Source organism: Pavona decussata, unplaced genomic scaffold (genome assembly GCF_977016875.1).
Source record: "Pavona decussata unplaced genomic scaffold, jaPavDecu1.1 SCAFFOLD_192, whole genome shotgun sequence".
In the NCBI taxonomy this organism is placed as follows: Eukaryota; Metazoa; Cnidaria; class Anthozoa; order Scleractinia; family Agariciidae; genus Pavona; species Pavona decussata.
In genome coordinates, this window is record NW_028145601.1 from 523,207 (window position 1) to 541,876 (window position 18,670).

Here is an 18,670-nt window from a genome sequence, read left to right on the forward strand (position 1 = left end):
ATTAAGTGATTGTTATATATTGGCTCTTTCAGCCGGTCAGTCGTTCGATTGAAAATATTCTGCAATAATGAACAATGAAAGAAATGGTCTTCATATTTCTCGATTTAGGTAAATCTGGGGGAACGTATCCGCAAAATTTTGATGACACACGATATTCAAGAGCTGTTTTGTATTTTAGTTCGGTAACTCCAAAAATCCTTATGAGGGATTAAAATGACTGTGTTCTGCTCCGGAATCAATATTATACGCCCAGCTAAACGTACCTTTTGAAGCCCGCCATACTTTACTGTTTAGTCTAACTTTCTTAATTTTAATTTTGTTTTGTCACCGCCTCAATATTTTGTTGCCTAAATTTATTACTCCTCGCTTATGATTCAAGCATCAGGCATTTTCCTCAAAAAGAAAACTTCAATATCATTGCACTGACACACGTTCATATTTTTCTATATCCTTTTAAAAGCACTTTGTGGCACCTTAAAATATGCATTTCGTGCTCTTCAGTAGACACTTTTGCTTGTAAAGTGATGATTTTGACCAAGTAAACACGAAAAATAATTTTCTGAATCTATGGGTTGCAATTAAAAAAGATGCAATTTAATAAAGAAAATTTTCCGAACGTTTTACAACACATAAGCTGTTTACAGAGGAACTGCGATAACTAAATCCAATATTCGGGTCGTATTTATTTGAAGTTGAAAAACTATGTTAGTGATTAGCGTTCCACAAAAATAACCGAAGGAGAATTTCATTTTAAGGAATTGCAGCCGCTTTTTCCTTCTATTGCATAAAATTTTGGGGGCTTTTTTGTCAGTCGAAGAAGCAAAGGAATTGGCCCAAACTGACAGTCTGACACTAACAGTGTGCAATTTCAGGTTGTATAGGAAAAACACCTGTGCAAATACAACAGGAAGGCAATGAGTGCGAGGTTCTTCCCAAGACAATATGAAAATCGTATTGAACCTCAGTTTGCATCCAATGAAAATTTGACAGTTTAGCTTCGCAAGTTGTCAACGGATCTTACAATGCTCTTAGCTACTTCCTGTTCGCGAGCAACATTTATGTGGTTTTGTGAATGGACTAAAACTCATCGAAGTAGCTCCTTTCTCAAGTTCTCATTGTGAACGAAGAAAGTGAGATCATTGTTTGCATTTTCTGTCAGTAATTATTCTTGGTTGTTTTTTCTTGGCGATAGCTTTATTGAAATTGTTGAATTAATGCGAGCCAGTATGTCAGTTACTTGACTATCATTGACATTATGTCAATTTCGAATTACAAAATATCTCTCGCTTGGAAAATTTTCAACCAACAAAACACGCACATTTGGAATATTTGTGCTGAAATTCAAAAAGCGCCATTACGCAAGAGCCAAGGTAAAACGCAACTAAACCGCGCAGGCTAAGGCGACATTGAAAAACATAATGGAACACTTTACGCGAATGTGTCTTGGTCTCCTTACATTTTTCATCGCCCGTTCGTCCGTAAGCGGATTTTCAATTACTGAGAGGAACAGTTACTTGGCAAACCATGTTATCAAAACGTTTTTTTCCAACGACTGGCTGAGCTGTACATTTGCCTGCCAAGGTGACAACATGTGCGTCTCGTATAATTATAACCTGGTGACGGGCTCGTGTGAATTGAACAACCACGGCATTCAAACACCGTTTAGTACCGGCACAGACGAACTGGTGAAGATGCAAGGAGTTGTGTTTCATCAGATAAGGGTAAGTCACAATCGGCGAACGCGCGTTTTCCCACACGCGGGGGCGCAAATTAAAATTGCAGCATTAATTTATTTAGCCACTTGCTTTTTGTAGGCACGTATACGTATGTACTGCAAAATCTGCTTTCAAGACTCGATACTGAAGAAAGTTTGGTATATATTTAGCTACGTAGGTTCCGTTACTTGCTGTTGCTTCAATTTGATTCGGATTCAAAGGACTGCATTGAAAAAACTGTCATCTTTCAAAAAATGTTTAACGATTGATCAAACGAAGATTCTTGCAACTACAACTTCTTGTTATCGTCTTAAATGGTTTAGTTGCTCCTACTTAGCTTGCCAAACATTTCGAAACGCTTGAGATATTATTGTAATGACCGTGCAAATGTTAATGTGCATACTCCAGGAAAAATAATGTCGCGCTTAGAGAGAAAAAAAATTCGCCCAAATTTTAATTACCGACCTTTAATTTAAAGATTAGTTTGGCATTTAAGAAACCTTGCGTATTTTCGGCTGTCTCGAATTCTAATTACCGGTTTTTTTTTCCAAGATTAATTAAAGGTAGGGCGAAAAGCCAGCGGGAATACGCTTTCTTCTCTCTATAGCCTAAGTTTTGACTGAGAGCCGTTTCATACTAATTCGACCTTTTTTGTGACCCCAACTGCAAAACAAATGACAACGGAACACTACTACAGAGGTTTTATTTGAATGATCACTGATCAGGCCCTATGATATATCATTTTCTACAAAGGCCAAAAAATTTCAGAAACATAGGTATATCCGTATGAATCAAGAGTCAATATGGATCTTATTAAAAACTAACATTTACTATGGGTCAGTCCATGCTCACATTTCTTCTTTTATTTTTTGCCTCTAGTATTGTATATCTGATTCAGTCTGTTTTCTGGTCCGATCTCAAAAAAAAAAAAAAAAAAATAGCCAAGAGATGGAAATTAACAAAGACGCAAGTGTGATTACAAACGCCAATTTGCAGAGAATTGACGGCAATTTAATTAATTCCAACATTGAACTTGTAATTAGAACGCACACCCGTATTCAAACAGTTTTCTAATAATCAGGTTTTCAGACGGTGAACCAAACTTAACAGTGACAGTTCCAATTATAAAACAGCTTGAATTCCAGGCGTCCTAATGGCCGGGCCCCTCTTGATGCTACCCTTGAACAATGTCGAGTATCATGAGCCGGCTAGTGTGAATGCCCCCGCACCTGATATGTACCTGCGCGATAAACTGGCAGCACCACCAAGGTACTACTAGGAGGTGCACACCTGCAGCTGGTCCTATGCATGCTGGCTTTGAATGAACACGATTTGCTGGGCATACGAAATTCATTCATGTTCGACGATACGAATCGAAAAAACATGGGAGGGGGGATGTAAAACAAAAGACTGAAACAATTTCGTTTTTCGATGCTTGGTCAAAGAATTCATTAGTTTCAGTTATCGGCCATCCAGGCATTTTTGCCCCAGTAGGGGGAATGAGTCTGAGAGAGCTCTCGAAAGGGATTCAAATTAAAACAGTCTCGCTGTTTGGAAAAAAAGACCACATTAATCAGTTTAGTGACTCTTTTTGCTTCCTTTAGCCGCCAATGACACTATCACTGAATCAGTTTGTCGATTATCACCGGAAGGCATTTGAGGCAATTCTAACTAATACTCGCTTGCAAGCCAGCTGCCTCACTGGCGACTAAAAAAGAAATGTTCTTAGTTGTGTGAAAAGGACGTACGTTAGACCGGAAATGGATGGAAGAATAAGAGAGAAGGAGAAATAAAATGAATAAGATGAAAAAAAAATATTCCATTAATATATCTTTAATACAAAAACAAAATCATGATATCCCTTATTGCCCCGAACTAAATAACGAAGCGCAATATCGGAACTTTCATATTTTTGTATTGAAAGATAATTAGTACGTTCTTTTTGCCATTCGTTACCGTTAATTACATCACTGGAGGATAGCTTTTATTGTGACAAACTTACCTGATCAATATTTACTGCGGGAAGTCATCTATTCTCCTCATTAATTTTTCAAAATCCTTCATTATTTTCACCAAAGTTGTCACTGCTATTGTAGTGATTGAAATCAAGTAATTGTATTATGTACTACCTAAATTTCCACCAAATTCGACCTCATCTGCCTGTAGTCGTTTTCTGAATCACGAAAAAGTGTAAATGAAACCTTCGTATGATTTAACCGAGCCTGCTATTTAGAGTGTATACAAAGGTGAACTCCGGAAAAAGTGTTTTTATACAAAAGCGATTGTTATTTTGTTCTTTTCGACTGTGATAAACTCGCTTGTAAACTCTCAAATATGACTAATCAAGGATCGAGAACTAATCGAGAGTTGAAAGCTTAACAGAAAACGGGTACAATAATAATATTTTAATTAGTGAATCTGAGCACTTTTGCCAGTGTAGGTCACTTCCTTTACTGTTCAGCATTGAAATAGAATCTTTAGCCCTAAGGATGATACTATTATTATTATTATTATTATTATTATTATTATTATTATTACTTCTGTTTTCTTTTTCAATTAACATTGTTTTGTTAATATCAGCCTGCAAGAGACTCTTTTTCTTCAAGAAAGGTTGAGCCCGCAAGCCAATGTGACTGCAGTTGCACTTCAGAGAGTGCCTGCAGTCCTGGACCAGGTAAATATATTTTGGTTATATCAGTTAGACTGACTCCGTTCAATTAGGATAAATTGTTATCAAATTTATAAAGTAAAGAGTGAAATTCTGAGGACCAAAGCTGTATGTCAAACCTGTCATGGCAAAAATCTAGATAAAATATTGATATTTTTATTGTTCCTCTTAACGAGTTGCGTTTAAGCAGTGACGTAAGTCATGTTTACAACCTCATACTCTCAGGTTTGTTAAGACTCATGTCTTCCAGCATCGGCCAGATATTGAAAATTTGCAATTAAAAATTTTACATTGAATAATTGCGTAATAGAAATTATTATTATGCGCAGTAAAACTATCTGTATGCACAGTATAAGAAGCACCACAGGGCGCGTAGCGTAACCTGAGGGCCAAGCGAAACTTAAAATATCACGTAAATAAATCAATAAAATATGTATACATATATGAAAAATATAAAATATATAAAAATATATAAAAGCCATAGGCTAAAAATATAAGTCATAGCTGGTCTATTCATGGCTGGTCTATCAATCTTGGTATAATAAAACATCATGTCACTACTTTGAAAGTTCTTGCAATGTTCAGCGTCGCCGATAAAACCGCCTTCTGCATTTTCTCTAGGACTTGAGTAGTCTTCCGCCCAACCAGTGATCGCACTTATTATTATTATTATTATTATTATTATTATTATTATTATTATTATTATTATTATTATTATTATTATTATCTCAGTCACATGAGCTACCAGAAGATTCCCTCGTAAAATCAGCACAACAGGCAGTAACAAGGGAAAGATCAAAGGAACTCGTAGACAGAACGGAGCGTATTAAGGAGATGGCACCATGTAAGACTAAGCGAGCACTGAATCTGGCGGCGGAAAAAGGATCATCGGCGTGGCTTACAGTCCTCCCTCTTAAAGATATGGGTTTTAACCTCAATAAAAGGCAGTTCCGCGACGCTGTTAAACTAACTATGACTGGCCAATAGATGACATCTCTTCCACATGTGCCTGTGGGGAAGTTTTTACAGTTTACCACTCCATGATCTGTAAACTAGGGGGTTTCGTCATTCAGCGTCACAATGAGCTCAGAGATCTGGAGGCTGAACTCCTGAGTACAGTTTGCAGTGACGTTGAGACTGAGCCAGTTCTCCTAGACATCTCCGGAGAACAGTTAAGTAGAGGATCCAACAAAGCACAAGATGTGAGATTGGAAATCCATGCACGTGGATTCTGGGAGCAACGACAATCGGCATTCTTTGATGTAAGGGTTTGCCACCCCAATGCTGAATCGTACAAGGACCTGGAGCCGCAACAGATCTATCGTACGCATGAGAATGAGAAAAAGCGCCTGCACTCAAGGAGAGTTCTCGACATTGAGCATGGAACATTTACACCTTTGGTCTTCACTACAACCGGCGGAATGGGCAATGAATGTTTGAGATACCACAGTCGATTAGCGGAGCTAATTGCTATCAAGAAAGGGGAGCAATATGCCAAGACCATGTCATGGATCAGATGCCGAATTTCATTCGCACTGTTAAGATCTGCACTCGTCTGTCCTAGAGGTTCTAGGACATTAAGAAGAATTCAACGTGACATCAAGAACGCGGACATTGACATTGAAGGCCATTTGAGAGATGCTTATTTTGTTTATTTTTTTTCTTTTCTTTTTATCAAGTGGAACTGATTTTAAAATGCCGAATTTAATTTTTTAAAAACTTCATGACATTTGTTTTTTTTTTCTTTACAGAAACATTATTGCTTGGAAATATTATCTTTCTTTTTAATCGAAATGAATTGTGAATAGGTTTTTTAATAGCTTTTTTTTTATATACTTTTAACTTGTAAATAGCAATTTGTGTGGAATATTTTAATAAAGAATTATTATTATTAAAAAAAATATAATTATTATTATTATTATTATGTGCAGTTAAAAAACGTGTGTATGCTAAAATAGAACCACATAGGGCGCGCAGCGTAACCTATGCGATGTTAAGGAACTATAAAAAGAAAACTGCTGAGTTAAAAAAGAATTAGCGATAAAATGTAAAAATCTCATAAAATATAAAAGTTCTCCGACACAAAAACTATATGGAGCTTCTACGCTATTCCCTAACGGAAAGTCAATTGACGGTAGCTTTGAAAGTTCTCACTATGTTGAGAGAACTCGAGATGGTAGCCTTCTGCATGATCTTCTCAATACGTCATAACCCCTGCTGCTAAAGAGCTTCCTCATATTATAATTATTATTATTATTATTATTATTATTATTATATAATTTTTGGCAAAAATATTAAACTGGCACACCCCTGATTTTGGTAGCTGTAGCAAGCCATGACAGCCATGTCATTTAGTAACACTTGGTTTCACGTCTGCACGTTCCTGTGGTTCTTTCCGTAAACGTTAAGATGGTTTCTTTGATGTTCGACAGATCCTCGTTATTCCCAGAAGAGGGCTGTCTTTTTAAAATCGGGATTTATCATAAACAGTTTGGTGTAGATGGTGTTCAGAATTGAGTTGTAAATTTGTTCTTTGAGTGATCTCACAATGAGACACTAGAATACTTTTTTTGTGACTCTTTTATTCTGGTCTGCTTTCCACGTTCAATTTTTCAGACATGTTGTTCTTTTGTTTTAGGAGGAACCCATCATTCCTATGGGCTCTAGGTTTTGGCCGCCAATCACTGACGTTTTAAAATAGGTTTATTTCCGGAACGTTGGACAAAAGTCTGACTAGACTATATTTTATATGGGAAGTTTTGGCAGTGGTGAAACAAAAATTAAAATTGACACTATATAATACAAGAGGTCGTCCGTCGCTCGTTTTATTTCATTTATTTTATTTGATGTGAACTTAACCATTTTTTTACAATGCCAAGTAAAAATGTTTTCAAATTCGTGTTGGCAAACAATCTGACTGTGCTAGCTGGTACGAATGGACAAAAACACAAAAAATGCTCAAGTGCAGATTTACCAACTTCGAATTGTGACACTGTTTAAGAGTCTACGACAAACCCTAAGTTACCGTGCTTTTACACGCCTTAATAGTGTCCCTTTACTCGACGACGCCTTCAAAACTGTTGCTCTTACAAATTCGTGGACTTTTCCATTTTTATTACTGATGCTTTAGAGAGTATATAAACGTAATTTGTGCATCGTTTTATACGCCGTCTGAAAAGTTGACTGCCCCTAATATTTTTATCCTAGATTCCTACGACAGCCTACCTGTTTCCTGTAAGGAAATTTGGGAAAAGTCCAGGTATGTTACAGGATGTAGCTATATATAGGCTGAAGCTCAATTTCCCAGATATTAATGCTGTACAGTCTGAGCAAAGACAATTGTTGGGCCTCGTCCTGCTTTCTTTATACATCGGAATTTCGACAGATTTCATCGAGCATCATATTTTCCCAGAAGTGAAGATATACTCCATTCAACGTGGAAGAAGCCGAGAGGGAACTCATTGTCCAAAATATATTTTTAAATCGTCTGCCTCAGTGTTGGAAATAATATTCAAAATTGATTGAAACACTACGAATCAAAGAAATTCTTCCCTGTATATAATAACTGTCTCGATCTCAGTCAACATTTAAAATAAATGCATTTTCTCATTTTCTTTCAGCCGCGTTGACGGTCCCTTCTATATCCGCGCGGACCCACCTTCCCAAAAAGCTCACGTGTTCTGTCACATGACTCCAATTTCTGGATGTGGAGATGGAGGATGGACGTTGGTCATGAAGATAAATGGAGACAAGGTATTTTACCTATATATAGCACGTTTAATTAGCCAAGTAACCGTGAGAAGCAAAGACTTCAATTACCTTCCAACGGTTCATGTAACGAAGTTCTGTTTTGACTTTGTGGATGAAATTCAATCTCTTTGTGTAATCTTTGAAACGAGAGTTAATGTGTTGGACTTCCACAGTAATCACCCAGCCGTAATTATCACCATATTCACCCACAACTTGCTCCCGTCTGGCCTCGTAGCTCAGTCAAAGGACGATCAAATTCGGAGGTCATGGGTTCGATACTCGCCAAGGTTTAATTGTTTTTTGCCTTGTGTGGTGTTCCATTTCCGGCTTACTAAGGATAACGCTCACTAGGAACTTCATGGGTTCTTATTAGCATTTTAACGGCATGCACTGTAGAGCTAATTCCATCTTTCTGTCACCAGTACTTGCGCCACATTGGTTCTTTGTAATAATGCTGTTTGCTTCATAATAAATTTCAAAAGAAACCTTGTGCTTTTGTTACTAATGGTAAGAAGGACGTCCCTGGAATGCTGTTTGCTTCAAAAGAAATTTGAAAAGAATTAAGGGAATGACTTCCCTTCCTCAGTAGCAGGAATTCCAAGTAATGCTGTTTGCTTGAAAACTGCAATTTCAAAAGAAAAAAATTATTGTCTTTCCTCTCTAGCAGGTTTCCGTACAATTCTGTTTGAAACTGAAACGTCTTCATCTTCTTCAGTCATGCATGACTTCCCTGTGAAGCTGCTTGTTTGGAAAGAACATCCAAAAGAAGGAAATTATTTGTTCTTCTCAGCAGTAGCATGACTTGCCCGGCCCGTAATTTTGTTTGCTTAATAAGAAATGTGAAATGCAGGACGTTCTTCTATTACTTTTTGCTTCAAGCCTGAGTTAAGTTTGTGCTACTTATTGAAAGGCGTAACTTATAAATCAACTATCCTTGCCACAGACAACATTCAGCTATCACTCACCTTACTGGAACAACACTGTTGCGTATAACGAGGGTGGAGGTACAAGCTTGGCAGAGGAAGAAACAAAGCTAGGCAGCTACTGGTCGACTCCCTTTACCCGCCTCTGTCTGGGCATGAAGTATCAGCAGGAAGGAACCAACTGGATTGCGCTGAGCCACTCTGGGCTGTCACTGTGGGACGTGATATCAAATGGAACGTATACGCCTACAAATATTTCTGCAATGGAATGGAAGAGTCTGCTGAATGATTCACAACTTGAGGTGAGCACTAATAACAAAAAAATATAGCGACAAATTTGCGTTTTTCGAAGAAGGATGTGTGAGTCGCTGAATTAAGTGGACGCTAGCTAGCCTCTTCTCTCCTTTGCGCATGGGTTGGGGGCAGTAGGGGGTGGGAAAGGGTCTCCTTTGCGCATGTGTGGACACTTATGTTCAAAAATGCACCTAGCCCTGATTTTGGGTACTTTATATAAGACTGACCTTTTGTCGTTTTCATATGACTTTATGTTTGACAAGATTATTTGTGTTTTAGTAAGAATTTAGGGTAGAAGACACTTTCTGATGTCTGTCATACAGTTCACGCATCTCATTAGCGTGCATTTCTAGATCTGGACACTGATATCTCTACTGTTAACGTCCGAAATGGTACTTCAGTCACAATAAAACGAATACAACTAGTAAACGGACGATTGATTTTTACTGATCGTAACCAATTTTAAATTTTTCCAGCAACTCTGCCGCTTAAACATTTTTTTTGCAATTTCTGATATGATACAGTGGAACCTCTCCTTACGGACATCTCTATAATACGGATTCAAGTACTTATTCCTGTCCCCTTGATGCATGTCAGTAACAAAGAGGTTCCACCGTGATAATATAAAACTACACTGATACTATAGCCACCCTTGGTGGCATAAGAGCGTGCAAATCATTCACATTCATGCCCATGCACGGATTGTCTATTTTTCAAAGGTTAGCATCTCGGCATAGCATAACATTTTAATTACTATGTAAAGTATATGAAATAATTCATATATGAACTGCGGATATAGATGAAGGTGAGAAGTGATCATCGCAGTGAATTTTCCAATTTATGCAATTGGAAATTGGAAGCCTGAAAAAAAAATCAGGCTTCAACGGGATTCGAACCCGTGACCTCCGCGTTACCGGTGCGATGCTCTACCAACTGAGCTATGAAGCCACACATTGGGAGCAAGGTCAATTGTAGGTTCCCATTTTCCCGTGAGAGGAGTGAAACGATGTAAGTTCATATATGAATTATTTCATATACTTTACATCGTTTCACTCCTCTCACGGGAAAACGGGAACCTACAATTGACCTTGCTCCCAATGTGTGGCTTCATAGCTCAGTTGGTAGAGCATCGCACCGGTAACGCGGAGGTCACGGGTTCGAATCCCGTTGAAGCCTGAATTTTTTTTCAGGCTTCCAATTTCCAATTGCATAAATTGGAAAATTCACTGCGATGATCACTTCTCACCTTCATTTTAATTACTCTTAATTGAAAGCAAACATGATTTTCCTATTTCTTTTGAGGCCTGTCACATACTACCCTGCGAGCAGAAGCCCTTCGATCTTCCTAGGTATAAGTCTCGAAGGGCTTCTACTCGCAGGGTAGTCACATACTTAATTGCTGAATGGGTAGCACCCTGCACTGTTCTATTATAAGTTAAGAGGGTTTCTATTTCTATTGGGGTGCGGCAGGCATCTTAGTAACATACAAGTCAAATGTTCAGCCATTTGTCAGCTACTGGTTAAAACTGTGGGTTCGTTTGCCCAGCTACCTGTTCAAAAGGCTGCATTTCTCTCAGCTGACGGTAAAAATTCTGGTCAATTCTCATCTTTTACATCCTGTGAAGCAAGCGTTTCCTTAGCCTCCCACGCTGTCGTTTTTAGTGGACTCGTATTACCTCCTACGAGTCCCCTAAAAACGACTGCGTGGGAGGCTAACGTTTCCCTGGAGGTTTTTGCACTAAAAAGCCGATTTCCGTATTTTGGATGCGCGTGAAATGAGCGCGAGAGATTTCCACGTGGTCAAACAGCGAAACACGTGCAAACGGAAACGCTTGCTGTGCAGGCTACGTTTTTTAATAAAACCCTATACCCTGACAGGTTGACCGTCTGTCAATGTGAAAACTACTCTCTGCAGGTCGGTTGTACCAAGCAAGGCTTTAACAGTGACATATCTCAGAACTCTGCTAAAGCTCGTATTGGGATCATTGGAACAGATTTATCTACGTGCTCATCCGCTGCAACGTCCAGAATCGGGTTTGGCACTGGAGGGAGCTGGTACCAAATGGATGCATCGAATTCATGCGGAAACGAAAACCGAGCCGTCTTTTCAAAAAAAGCATTTGGGTACATCTTTGTCCAGTAAATGAACTGCGTCCGATTCACGTAAAACTGAGAAAGTGTGTTGTGCGCTCGGCTTTGACATCTAGTTGCATTCACACACTCAGACACCTGGGTACTTGTGATGTTTTTCCCTACGCTGAGCATTTTAACTGCAGGCCATCGGCTGCGTTAGCAAAAAGATGTGTCCTGTTGACATATTTATATTTGAAACATTTAGAAAGAAATACATACAAGTTGATAACTAGACAAAGCCTCATGTATATTTCTAACTTAGCAAGTGATTGAATCAGAATGGGTATCAATTCCATGCATGATAGCATGGAATCCTTTGCCACAGAATGACGTTAAGGAAGGCAATGTTTCCGAGACCTGCCTGGAATGTTCTGTGCAACTTGTCACGCAACGGCTCCATGCGTGACAGATTTGCGTAAGGCATTCTACTAGGTAACGTTTCGAAACGTAAAGCTTGTCAGAACGATGAATAGTGATGCATGCATCCTGCAACTCAACCCCGTTCCCCGGGTCTCTCCTCTTCACGTCCCAGGGAGCGTGAAAGGGAGAGACCCTGGGAACGAGTTTGCCTGCAACTTGTCTCGCAATGCTGTCTTGTAACAAGTAGCATGAAACATTGCTTAATCAACACCATCGTTTTGACGTTACTTCTAAGTAAATCATGCCACGCAAAGTTAAACACTGCATCTTACTAGCTGTTTTCTGGCAGTAAAAACCATTGTGGCGGTTTCTAAAAAAATGAAGAAAGTATTAATTAAGGAGTTTGTGTTCGACGATAGCCACGCCTCCTAAATTCTAATCTGTTGGTTATCCTGTTGTTTGATGCATATCCTGTGTAACCAACGGGTAGAGTTCTTTGGTTGGGTTGGTTTGGCTGTCGAGTACCATTTTGGCGTCATTTTGAATAAGTTATAAGTGTTATCGAAGTCCACTGAATTCCTTTAAAAAATAGCGCGTAGCAGTTTCGGTAGATTTTGCAGCACCATCTCTTCAAAACTCCCCCATTCGATTTACAGACAGTCTGTTACCTCAAGAACTGATTCCAGCGCAAATTGTTTATGTGCGTACTGAGTTGATGAATAGCCAAATGATCCCAACGGTAGGACAATCCATTAACAACTGAATGTGTTGTAATGCATGTAATACACCCTATATTAAAAGGCTAATCGGCTGTCCGCCTGAGCGGAATCGAACACCTTTAACTAATCATTGGTTACTTCCAGTTATATTATTAACATTTTATTGTACAGTAAAAATAGTATACCTTGTTTGATCAGCTGGGCCGTAGTCCTATTATACTTTTTTCAATTTCACTTAATTAACATTTTTGATGGTAAGGTTTTCTTTAGATCCAACGCACAGTTCAACATTATCATCCGTTCATTCACAGCATTTTGCTGTCTCCAAGTCTTGTTGAAATTTTTCATAGCCTTACATCAAGAGAACACGACTTAGTTGTGATGTCTCAGTTGGTTGCCGATCACAGGTTCACTCACGGCCACAGTTCAGTCAATAAGTACGTACTACATTTACAACCTGTTTATCAAATTGTAGTGTACACGTACTCTTCAGTCACCAAAGTCGCTGGTTTTATTTCTCTGTGCACCGAAAATCGTATCGCCATTAGAATTGACCCCAAATTTGTTGGCACAGAGTGTAAATAAATAAGTTGGCAAGCGAACGATTGTGGCCATGTCAAAAACTGATCAATATACAGTTGAGTTGATGTCTTTACTGGAACAATCAGTATAGCTCCTAGTCCATGATTTGTGGGGAAGTAGCCCCTGCTGCATGCAATTACAACTAAATACTAAGTGAAAACAAGAGAGCATCCTCTCTTGGTGAAAAGGACTGGGTCGAACAAGGGGACAAACCTGACAAAAGTTGGTCACAGAAGTCGAAAACTAGCCTGCAGTCAGTGTTTTAAGCAACTTCAAAGAAACGATCAGGAGTTAGCTCAGATTTACATAGTGTTATATACAATTAGTATATACCGCACAAGTGAATAGTGCTTTTTGCGAGCGCTGATTGGCTAGGTCGGAGGTGATTAGCCAAGTACTATATATTCACCTCCGAGCAGCCGAAGAGAAACAAGATGGCTTCCTGTTTCGCCACGGTTACTTACAAGTAAGAGGAAATTATTTCGATAAACGAGGCGGCTGTTAAAAAAAAAATACATAAATAACAAACAAGCTTGGTTTGACGGCATTAAATGGTAAGTTCAGTTTAATCTTTTCAACCTCATATTCTAAGGCGAAAAATGAAAATATAATCCCTCGTTAACGAAAACTGCCGAGCACTAAAATTACAATGGAAACGGTGAAACATCTAACATTTTTCAGCATGGTTTCAACAACGAGACGAAGTTCACAGAAAAATTGAAGAAATTGCACTATAGGAACCAAAAAATGTCTCCAAAAGTTTTGTTTGTCTGCAAGAAAGCGAGACGGAACTCTCTACAATATAAAGAAATCGCTTACCATGTGGCGTGCGAGATTCAGTTAAAATTTCATACCATTTGTCGATATATTGTCAGAAATAAAATAATTTTTTTGTCCACTAGTTATTCAGCTTGTGTGGAATATACTAAAACAATTATTCACCTCAGTGTCGGTGAAAGTGAGGGATATTTACCTCGCCGCTTCGCGGCTCGGTCTGAATATCCATCACTATTCACCTCCACTTCGGTGAATAATTGTTAAATATGAGTCGAACTTTGGGAGAACGAGAAGCTGTTGTGGAAACCAAGCTGTACTAATCAGCTAATCATTATTCGGGACCGACTGCTGCGCTGCTACGAGCTCTTCCAACTTGTGAAAACAGAACCTTTTCTACGCTACCTCAAAAATGACCCATTACTGAGAAATATGTCTGACGTTAAAACGGCTTAACCTTCAATGATTATGTTTTGCAAAAACGACAAGTTAAATATAAATGAAAAGTAATAAGACAAATACTGTCTACCGAAGGGGAAGGTAGGGGGTCTTACTCGGCCGGGATTATGGTAATAGAAACGTGAACAAATAGTGCTACATTATCTTAACGAGTATTTGATTTATCAACTGAGAGTTGATAGTTAAAGGTAAATTGGCCGCGCTGTAAAGAGATTCGAGTGTTGGCGTCTTAAGCCAGTTAGCCCTTCTTAAGTTTAGGGGATTCCGTTTTATGCGTGGCGGCTCTCTGATAACTAAGAAGCTGTTTAATGATTCAATTGATCGATGAACACCGAGGTAGTATTAACAAATAATAAATAAAAAGCAACAAAACCAAGGCCTGATGGAGACTACATAAATAAAGAGAGATGATCTCCTCTGCATAAATCGTACTGGTATCAAAGGCAATGGGGACGTTGTACTATTCAGTATAAATGGCACTCATGTGCACCGTCTTGTTTCAAATTAATATTTCCAGATGGAGTCAAAATAACAGATTCTTTTTTAATACATATTAATCCGTTAAAGGTTGTAATCTCTAATTTTCTTTCTGTTTAAGCTTGACTCTAGAGAGTAAACCTATTTTTTCATCGAATGCTTCGCGGGTTTCCTTCAGCCGAGTTCCTCGCCATTTCATCCTCCTTTGCCTCGGTTCAGTAAATTTGTGTTTCACAAATCTGTATAAGTAAGGCAAACTTAAAATAAAATAAATAAAAATAATCAGTATATAAGGTTAACTCGCAGGTGATTAGCAAAGTACTATTCACCTCCGAGCAGCCGAAGAGAAACAAAATAGCTCACGTTTCGCTTATTGTGAAATGTTCGTGGCTAGTCTGACGCGGCGTTTCGTCTCGGCCAAGGGACTCTTCAGAGACCTTTAGAATTTGTAGGCAAACTCGTTGAGCATCGCGCTCAAAGTCCCGTTCGCAAATTCAAGATGTTAGCAGTCTGGCCCTCTATCGCAGAAGGATTCCCAACCGCACGTACACGAGTTGAAATTTATATAATAAAGAATTGAAAAAATCTCACTTGTGAAATGTTCGTGGCTAGTCCGACGAGGCTTTTCGTCTCGGCCAAGAGACTCTTCAGAGACCTTTAGAATTTGTAGGCAAACTCGTTGAGCATCGCGCTCAAAGTCCCGTTCGCAAATTCAAGATGTTAGCAGTCTGGCCCTCTATCGCAGAAGGATTCCCAACCGCACGTACACGAGTTGAAATTTATACAATAAAGAATTGAAAAAATCTCACTTGTGAAATGTTCGTGGCTAGTCTGACGCGGCGTTTCGTCTCGGCCAAGAGACTCTTCAGAGACCTTTAGAATTTGTAGGCAAACTCGTTGAGCATCGCGCTCAAAGTCCCGTTCGCAAATTCAAGATGTTAGCAGTCTGGCCCTCTATCGCAGAAGGATTCCCAACCGCACGTACACGAGTTGAAATTTATACAATAAAGAATTGAAAAAATCTCACTTGTGAAATGTTCGTGGCTAGTCTGACGCGGCTTTTCGTCTCGGCCAAGAGACTCTTCAGAGACCTTTAGAATTTGTAGGCAAACTCGTTGAGCATCGCGCTCAAAGTCCCGTTCGCAAATTCAAGATGTTAGCAGTCTGGCCCTCTATCGCAGAAGGATTCCCAACCGCACGTACACGAGTTGAAATTTATACAATAAAGAATTGAAAAAATCTCACTTGTGAAATGTTCGTGGCTAGTCTGACGCGGCGTTTCGTCTCGGCCAAGAGACTCTTCAGAGACCTTTAGAATTTGTAGGCAAACTCGTTGAGCATCGCGCTCAAAGTCCCGTTCGCAAATTCAAGATGTTAGCAGTCTGGCCCTCTATCGCAGAAGGATTCCCAACCGCACGTACACGAGTTGAAATTTATACAATAAAGAATTGAAAAAATCTCACTTGTGAAATGTTCGTGGCTAGTCTGACGCGGCTTTTCGTCTCGGCCAAGAGACTCTTCAGAGACCTTTAGAATTTGTAGGCAAACTCGTTGAGCATCGCGCTCAAAGTCCCGTTCGCAAATTCAAGATGTTAGCAGTCTGGCCCTCTATCGCAGAAGGATTCCCAACCGCACGTACACGAGTTGAAATTTATACAATAAAGAATTGAAAAAATCTCACTTGTGAAATGTTCGTGGCTAGTCTGACGCGGCGTTTCGTCTCGGCCAAGAGACTCTTCAGAGACCTTTAGAATTTGTAGGCAAACTCGTTGAGCATCGCGCTCAAAGTCCCGTTCGCAAATTCAAGATGTTAGCAGTCTGGCCCTCTATCGCAGAAGGATTCCCAACCGCACGTACACGAGTTGAAATTTATACAATAAAGAATTGAAAAAATCTCACTTGTGAAATGTTCGTGGCTAGTCTGACGCGGCGTTTCGTCTCGGCCAAGAGACTCTTCAGAGACCTTTAGAATTTGTAGGCAAACTCGTTGAGCATCGCGCTCAAAGTCCCGTTCGCAAATTCAAGATGTTAGCAGTCTGGCCCTATCGCGAACGGGACTTTGAGCGCGATGCTCAACGAGTTTGCCTACAAATTCTAAAGGTCTCTGAAGAGTCTCTTGGCCGAGACGAAACGCCGCGTCAGACTAGCCACGAACATTTCACAAGTGAGATTTTTTCAATTCTTTATTGTATAAGTTTCGCTTATTGTCAAAATTAAAGTTGTGTTTTTTTTTTGTCCCAATCATTCGCCTCAATGTTGGTGAAAGTAATGGATATTCCCCTCCACTTCGGTGAATAATTGTTAAATAAGTTAAATCACCATAAGACAGCGTTGAAAACTGTCTGCTACACTTCACTCTCATGCTGACTGTGGAACCGTAAGTCTTGCGTGACAAGGTGTACGATGTAACCGTGACATAGTTCTACCGTGACATAAAATTCGTCGAGCGTTTAATTAACTGCCGCTGGACAGAACGTAGTAAATCACTTTCGTTGGTGTGCCGTGTCCCTCGCGTCGCCGGTTTAAAAAAAGTCTTGCAGAATTTCGGTGAGTAATTTTCTTGTTATGTCTTTGACTAATAGTTGTCTTCCATGATCTGCAAAGTATATGAATTAAAGATATGGCAAAATCGGGTTACACCATATCGATATGTTTGTAAATATGGCGTACCAGTAGCAGGTAAATCGATCATGGCAGTGTCGGATGGATAAACGGTTTAAACTTCTAAAACTTTTTATACCGCTGTTGGAAATAAAAGAAAACAATTTGGAAGTTAAACCACTCAAGCCCAGACAGAAAAATCGCTGTAGAAGTCAAGTTAAATTCATTCGTGCATAGCTGTCGGCACACCTCTGCGGAGGTCGGGTTGAATATTTATAATTTTCTTCTCGATAGTTGTTTACGGTGACAATGAATTTAGAATTGTCATAAACGCGGATCTCGGAATATTTTTGCCGGAATTTTAGGCTAATGCACTTCGCCAGGCTAAATTCTTCAGAGAAAAAGTGTATAAGGGATTCGTGATGACATACTTGCAGAATTGTTTATGTTTATACATGCAAGCGGGGAGTTAATTTTATGCGAGAAAATCCGGCTAAAATATAAATGTAAATGTAAGGGCAATTTATAATATGTTATATCAATTCATTCACTTGTTGTTGTTAAAATTATTTTCTTCTTGTCATCTTGTCTAGCAAAGGAAGCTGAGGAAATTAATTGTGAAATCGGGGAGACTGACGCTATAGAATTATTATCGAACTGATGGAACAGTGATTCTGTAATTTGATTATTCTCGCCAACTGTTTTGTTGTTTTATTCGCATTTGTCAAATCTGGCTTCATGCACACTTTATTATCCAGGAATTAACAGCTCGTGCTTTTTCTGTGTCTAAATTCCAAAGGAAAATCCACTGTTAGACCATGATTCGACATGTCAAACACGTGTTTTATCACTGCAACACGTTGACACGTAATTCGATGTCTAACACGCATTTTATCACAACACGTATAAACACAGTACTTTGGATAATATTGAAATGCAGGCTTCAGGTTAGATTCACAATTAAAAAAAAAAGCTTAGAAAAAATGAAATTATTTTTAGAGCAGTTCAGGGAAAAATGCGGAAAAATTGGAGCCATAGAGATGGATTTCATCATTCCTGTAAGGTCCTGTAATATTATAATTAGGCCTGCAGGCAAATAATCCTAGGCCGCAAATAGTTCCCCAAATTGGATCACAAATACGTGATCCCCAGACCTGAAATCTTTCCCTTCACGAGAAAAAAACCTGGCGTGGAATCTGGGCGATGCATGGAATA

General features: G+C 39.1%; 1 protein-coding gene across 1 annotated transcript; it reads left to right on the plus strand.

Annotated features, from left to right (window-relative positions):
* The first annotated feature begins 1,097 nt into the window (after positions 1-1,097).
* On the plus strand, positions 1,098-12,704 carry LOC146462022 (uncharacterized). The gene is made up of 6 exons (XM_085086145.1): positions 1,098-1,721; positions 4,296-4,389; positions 7,591-7,642; positions 8,004-8,136; positions 9,077-9,358; positions 11,266-12,704. Exons 1-6 carry the CDS (start codon positions 1,419-1,421, stop codon positions 11,491-11,493), a joined length of 1,092 nt encoding a protein of 363 aa, XP_084942271.1. The 5' UTR covers positions 1,098-1,418; the 3' UTR covers positions 11,494-12,704.
* Positions 12,705-18,670: the final 5,966 nt, after the last annotated feature.